Here is a 7,510-nt window from a genome sequence, read left to right as displayed (position 1 = left end):
GTGTGTTGTATATTAAGCAGGTACTTAATATTCCTGTAAAATTGAACATTGGACTTTAGATAACGGCCACATACAGTTGAAATAGGGAAATGCACATCTGGCTACTATGAAATTATTCTAAAGCACCATCAATAACACAGGAGAAACACTCTTCTGTCTACGCCTACCCAAATCCCAAACTCTACCCAAATTCCAAACTATGGCCTTGGTCCCATATGATACTAAACTTAATCTCTCTTTATCCAGTATTTGGGAGCAATGCTACTTCAGGATTCTCACAATCCTGTTACAATAAATAAAAAGTTAAAAACATACAAAAATAAAAAGCAACCAAAACAAAGACTCAACAGGCGAAAATAACAATCACAAAAATCCTTTGGGACTTTAAATTAGATTTTTTTTGTTTCTATTATTTCTATGTTTATATTTCTTTCCAATGGTCATCTGTAATTGCATATATGTATACCTGCTGTTTTGTGCTGTTAGATATTTTCCTAGTCCTGTGTTCCGACATGGCTGTGAATTGATCAGGATCACCGGCAATTGTGCATCTCCACCTTTTTACGGCACTGCTTACACTTCACATAGCAGCACCAATGGAATTTGCAACTGCACCTGTCCACTACCTTCACCTCTTCTGTATGGAAGCCACGCCCACAGCACATCAGCTCACAGCCATCAATGGCCTTGGAGGTCTTGTTGCAATACCGGCCAGCTGTGCCTAAAACCCCACTCTTGGCATCATGGTCGCAGAAGTCCGGGCTGGGGTCCAAATAGACTAGATCCTCCTCTGTTTGTGGTTTAAACTGGGAGTTCTTGGGCACCAACACTTTTGTGGTGCCAATCTTTCGCTGCTCCACCTCAGTTGCACCATCAAACTTCTCTTTGATCACAGTTCCCACCTTGCGGAAAGGGGGCATAGCCCTCCAACAAGTCTTCACCTCACAGGAGCCTGAGACTCCATGGCATTTGCACTCCACACGCATGTTGTTCAAGATAGCCTGGATGCCAGAGGAAATCAACATGACAACAATCCAACAAGTCATTACGGCATGTTTCCATTAAAATAAACAGAAATTTTCATCTATTTTGTCATAACAACAATTCCTCATGCAAGTCAGTCTCAATGGTAGTCTTGAGGTTACACTGAGTTTATTTGTGTTTGCAAGCTTATTTGTTACACAACAGTTTGATGCATCTTAATTATCTTATGATTCTTGAGGAGTGTTTGAACTGATTGAAATATGAAATATATTTATTTTTTTGTACACCATAAGCTCAGTAATACCAAATTCAGTTAAATGATACATAACAAAAATCATGCCCAACACTTGGAAAAACAAATTGCACTTCCCACTATCTGACTTCAAAATGTCAGTGCAAACTAATGACATCGCAAAAAAAGCCAAATATCTGCTGCATGATGTTTAATGCCAGTAACTGACAACCCGCACACTTTGGCTGACTATGAGCACCCCATCAACCCTTGCTGTTTTGGAGATGCTCTGATCTGTCATCTGGCATTAACAATATGGCCTGTACCAAAGTCATTCATGTTTTTATCCTTGCCCATTTCTTCTACATTCAACACATGACGATGAGTAACAAATGTCAGCTTACAGTATAATATATCCCAGACCTTGACATGTTCCATTTGTACAAGATAGCCAGTGTTATTCACAACATGTGGCGGTGGTCATAATGTTTTGGGTCACCTGTGTATGTATGTATGATAAATTAGGTACAGTTAAAGTCAGAATTATTAGTCCCCCCAATGAAATCACACAAAACCCTTAATATTTCCATGGAAATTACCATAACAAAAACTAATACTTGTATTGCTTCCAAAAGAACAAAGACAAAATCTCCACAAAGTTTGATTAAGATATTCTATTGATGTGCGGAATTTTAACAAGAAAGCTGAAAAATGATAAGGTTATTATTAAAATTATTAGCCCCCCCTGACATTTAATGGTCAATAGTGTGGCCTCTCTGTCTTACAATTGACAACAACCTCTCCCTGTAGTTCTTAACTCGGTTGGCACATGTTTCTTGAAGTATACGAGCCCACTCTTCCATGGAAAATCATTCCAGTTCATCCAGATTGCATGGTTTTCGAGCATGGACATTAACCTTTCAATGGGATTGAGATCCAGGCTCTGTGAGGGCCACTCCAGTACCCTGATTTTGATGTTTGTGACCCACTTGGAGGTATGCTTTGGGTCATTATCTTGCTGAAATACCCAGCGGCATCCTAAAGCAAGACTTGCAGCAGATTTCTTTAAATTATTCTTCAAAATGTTAACATACTGCTTTTTTTTCATGACCCCATGAACACGAACGACAACATGATGCTCCAGCCATCATGTTTAACAGTGGGAGCTGTGTTTTTAGGGTTGAAGGCCTCACCTCTTCCTTCTCCAAACAAAAGCAACATCCCTGTGCCCAAACAGCTCAAAGTTTAGTCTCATCAGACCAAAGAACAGACTTCCAAAACTCATTACTATGTTTCAAATGTTCATGGGCAAACTTCAATCGGGCATTGTTGTGCTGTTGTTTCAGCAAAGGAGTTTTTCTTGGACAGTGACCTCGAAGTCCTCCACAATGAAGAGCTCTCACAACTGTCTTCCTTGATACATAAACTCCAGAAGAGGCCAGCTCAGCAACAGTCACCTTAGCAGAGACCCGGGATCCTTGTTGACATCTCTGATTATTTTTCTCTCCAAAGTTTTTGAAATCTTAAGCTTTCGGCTACGCTCAGATTTGTTTGCAACAGATTTTGGCTTCTGGTGCTTTGCAATGATGCACCGTACAGCTGTCCTAGACACTGTGAAACTTTGGAAATGGCAGTGTAGCCTTTACCTTCACGATGAACATCTACTATCCATTTTCTGAGGTCCAGACTAATTTCTTTTTTTTTTTTGGCATGATGAAATTGCTTCTTACCAAAAGTGTCAGAGTAGTCCAATGCCACTGGCCCTGTTAACCAGAGCTCCTTATGTAAAGTTCAATTCTGATTGATTACTCAGGTGTGGTGTGAAAGTTAATTGAATGTTCAGGTCTGGTTTTAAAGCTAATTGAATGGTCAGGTTTATCTTGAAAGAGAAAAAAAAACATGGGGAGGGGGGGCTAAGATTTTAGCCTTGTCATTTTTCAGTTTTATTGTTAAAATTCAGCATATAAATAGAAATTCTTAGTCAAACTTTGTGGAGATTGTGTCTTTGTTCTTTTGGAAACAATACAAGTATTAAGCGTTTTTGGTATGGTAATTTACATGGAAATATTAAGGGTTTTGTGTGATTTCATAAGGGAGGCTAATAATTCTGACCTTAACTGTATATCTGTGCATTAATGTAAACAGCAAACATTTACTTGAAGCTCTAATTTCATTATAAAACAATCATTTATTTTCAACAAATTAAACATTGCTAGAGTATACAGTTTGTTTTCAAATAAAACAGTCAACCCTCGGTTAATTTTACCTTCCTCCCAGCCTCATTATTGTGGAGGTTCATCAGTGCCCTACTTGATGAGGAGCCTTTGCTTCTCTCCCTCACATCCACAAATGATTGGGAGAATGCAACACCATAAGCAATGTTGTCTGAGCAGCCAGACCACTGGAACCCTGCAGGATGACAGAGTGTGATCAGGGTCTGTGTGATCACCACCCAGCATTAAGCTCAAGGTATACAGAAATAGTGGTATGCTTGAGCCAAGATGTATGCAGGTAACATAGATGCAATACAGAGACATTAGGGAACATAGTATACTCTTATCAAATGCCTTGGGGCAAACGTGTTGTGAAAGGTGCTATGGCAATGTAAACTGAATTCAGAGTAAAGCCAGTGTAAATATCTGAGGCCTACCCTCTGGGCTGATGCCATGCACATTGTGGTCACATCCACACTTCTCCAGTTCCCCACTACTGCACGCCTGAGTCACTGCTAGGGCTACACTTGCTGAGGAGATGGCATACACAAAGGCCGCCTCTCTGGTGCCTGCTAGGACAGGTAATACAGAGGTTAAGATACTGGGCCAGCAACTAAAATGTTTAAAATGAACCACATGATCTGTTGAGTAGCCAGATTACATTCTTTGACTGAGTTTAATTTAATCCTGGTTTTAAGAATAAAAAAGGTTTAATAATCCAGTTATTTAGCACTTATCCAATACAGGGTCAATGGAGCATGCAGGAATTCTCTTGAGAGGATATCAGTCTGTTATCCAGCACACACTCATAAACTATGGTCAGTTTGTGAGAATCCAATTCACATAACTGCAAATCATTGGATTTTAAGAGGAAACCAGCACAACAGAATGATAACATAACCACAAAATAACGCACACAAAGAAGGGGGGTAGGCCTGGCAGGGATGAAGCAACAGTGCTAGCCACTGAGCATGTACCCAAATTCAAAAAATGCATATGCAGCTGTACCTACTACAACAAATATAGCAAAGCATTTCTTCACAGTATTTTGAAGGTTAATTAATTATTACAACCCTGTTTCCAAAAAAGTTGGGATGCTGTGTAAAATAAAAACAGAATTTTCAAATCTTATAAACCATTATTTATTTGAAAATAGAACAAAGACAACATATCAAGGGAGCGACATGGTGGTGCAGTGGTTAGCACTGTTGCCTCACACCTGTGGGCCCTGGGTTCAAGTCTCTGCTTGGGTTACATGTGTGTGGAGTTTGCATGTTCTCCCTGTGTCGTCATGGGGTTTTCTCCGGGCACTCCAGTTTCTCCCTACAGTCCAAAGACATGCTGAGGCTTATTGGAGTTCCTAAATTGCCCATAGGTGTGTGAGTGTGCCCTGTGATGGACTGGCCCCCCATCATGGATTGTTCTATGCCTTGTGTGCATTGCTTCGGAGATAGGCTCTGGACCCCCCCATGACCCAGTAGGATAAGTGGGTTGGAAAATGGATGGATGGACAATGTATCAAATGTTGAAATGACAAATATGTGTTTGATTTGAATTTGATGCCAGCAATACATTTCAAAAAAGTGGGGACAGGGGCATGCTTACCACTGTGTTGCATCACCTGTTCTTTTAACAACACTCTGTAAACATTTGGGAACTGAGACGACCAGGGAAATGTCCCATTTTTTGCCTGATTCAGGATTTCAACTGCTGAACAGTTCAGGTCCCCTTTGTGAAATTTTTTTGTTTCATGATGTGCCAAATGTGTTCAATGGGTGACAGGTCTAGACTGCAGGCAGGCCAGTCTAGCACCTGAACTGTTTTACTATGCATCCATTCTGGTGCAATCCATCCATCCATCCATTGTCCAACCTGCCTATCCTACTGGGTAGCGTGGGGTCCGGAGCCTATCCCGGAAGCAACGGGCACGAGGCAGGAAACAACCCTGGATGGGGGACCAGCCCATCACAGGGCACACTCGCACACCATTCACTCACACATGCACACCTAAGGGCAATTTAACAATGCCAATTAGCCTCAGCATGTCTTTGGACTGTGGGGGGAAACTGGAGCACCCAGCGGAAACCCTACAACGACACGGGGAGAACATGCAAACTCCACACACATGTGACCCAGGCGGACACTCGAGCCCAGGTCCCAGAGGTGCGAGGCAGCAGTGCTAACCACTGCACCACCATGCCGCCCCTTCTAGTGTAATATGCACAGAATTAGGTTTGGCATTGTCTTGCTGAAATATACAAGGCTTTCTTTGAAAAACACATTGTCTGGATGGCAGCATATCTGTACAAACTGGATCGTCCCTCTCCTCTTTAGACCCGAAGACCACGTCTATCCAATACTGGTTTTCGGCCTTATTTTTTGCATACAGAGACTTATGTACTCTCTGAATCGTTTAATTATACTGTCTACTGTAGATTATGAAATTCTCACATTCAATGCAATATTACTTTGAGGATATTTGAGGAAATTGTTGCACTATTTGCCCATGCAGTCTTTCACAGAGTGATGAACCTTTCTCCATCTTCACTTCACAGACTCTGGCTCTCTGGGAGACTCTTTTTATACCCAGTAATCTTACTGACCTGTTGCCAATTAAGCTAATTAGTTGTAAGATATTCAACCAGGTGTTTTGTTTTTAGCATTACACAAGATTTCCAATCTTTTTTTGACCATCTCCATTATCCCAGCAGCCATCACAGGTATTCACCTGGCCAATTATGCTAGGAACCAAAAAATGTGCCCCATTCCCAGCAGCGACTCTTTGCCGTTGGACTGTTCCACCCAAGGAGGAGAGCATAACCAGACCTGACAAGCTGGTAATAGCTGGTCCTTTGCCTCAAGCATCCATATCAGTCTTTCTGTCAGATCTCTCTGCAGAAGCGTGAATTCCAGACTATACACACTGGGTGCCTCTGTATAATTTGTGGCATCACCATCAACATCCACCTTTTTCTTTTAATAATACTGAATTATTTTATTTCCGTTAACTCTGCATAGGCAAACCTGCATGTATTTCTGTAATCCCCTACTCAGCTTCTCTAGATAAAGAATACTAGGCTTTATGTGGTTGGAAATCAGACTTGGGGTGGACCACTAAAAGTTTGGCAGACACTACCTTCCCAAAATCATTCTTTCCCTTTGCCCAAAGGCAATCAGGTACACCAGTTAGTCAAGAGGGAAAGACCTTTTCTTTCCCTTCCAGATAGAAACTATGCTACTGGCTCCTACCGTTTGATAAACCTTTTTTTTCCCTGTATTTCTTCATCCGCACTGACCCACTGAATTTCCCCAAATTTCACCTAATCAGTTCCATTGCTACAGTTCAAAACTCATAGCCTTAAATCTTTCCTCCCATGTACCACTCCTGCTGAACAGGTGACAGGGATACTGAGGCTGCTGACCTGTCATCTGAGACATACACTGCTCAAAAAAATTAAAGGAACACTTTGAAAACACATCAGATCTCAATGGGGAAAAAATCATGCTGGATGTCTATACTGATATGGACTGGGTAATGTATTAGAAATGAAAGGATGCCACATTGTTTGATGGAATTAAAATTATCAACCTACAGTGGGATGAATTCAAAGACACCTTTGTCCCAGAGAGATGTTCTGTTGGATTTAGGTCAGGAAAGTGTGGGGGCCTTACCTAAATTAATTTCCTATGGAGCTGTGTTTCTACTGGCCCATGTGCAGACAGGATATCCAGTTTTTTGTGCATTGATAATAGGTGTGCATGGCTCAGAAGGGTCCTATCTGGCAGTCCTGGACTCCCCTGCAGCCATACCTGGTGGGCGCCCCCATGCTGCATCTGGCGATAGACATCCTTGGCTCCTTTTACTGCAGTGATGTTGGGAGCCACTACATGCTTATGGCCATGGACTCTTTGATGAAATGGCCTGAGGCATATGTGATTCCCAACCAGAGCTGAAAAACTCTGAGGTGAAGGTATTCTGCAAGGTTTGCTAGTGGCTGGGGATCATGAAGACCTCAGAGCGACAGACTGGTGGAGTGGTTTCATCTCATATCATATCAGCCAGCGATGCATAAGAGCACTG

At 41.7% G+C, this 7,510-nt stretch overlaps 1 protein-coding gene across 1 annotated transcript in view; it reads right to left on the bottom strand.

Moving 5' to 3' along the window:
* Nucleotides 1–450: 450 nt before the first annotated feature.
* The window catches only part of wnt4 (wingless-type MMTV integration site family, member 4), a 59,252-nt gene continuing 52,192 nt past the window's right edge, over nucleotides 451–7,510 (bottom strand). Inside the window, exons 4-6 of the mRNA XM_072715754.1 lie at nucleotides 3,867–3,998; nucleotides 3,483–3,625; nucleotides 451–1,001 (exon numbers count right to left, since the gene is read on the bottom strand). Coding sequence (XP_072571855.1) covers nucleotides 534–1,001; nucleotides 3,483–3,625; nucleotides 3,867–3,998 — 743 coding nt within the window. The 3' untranslated portion in view covers nucleotides 451–533. The remainder of the gene's footprint in view (nucleotides 1,002–3,482; nucleotides 3,626–3,866; nucleotides 3,999–7,510) is intronic.

The sequence above is a fragment of the Paramormyrops kingsleyae genome, chromosome 8 (assembly GCF_048594095.1).
Source record: "Paramormyrops kingsleyae isolate MSU_618 chromosome 8, PKINGS_0.4, whole genome shotgun sequence".
NCBI lineage: Eukaryota > Metazoa > Chordata > Actinopteri > Osteoglossiformes > Mormyridae > Paramormyrops > Paramormyrops kingsleyae.
Note: the sequence above shows the minus strand (reverse complement) of the source record. Positions and strands in the feature narration are given on the sequence as shown.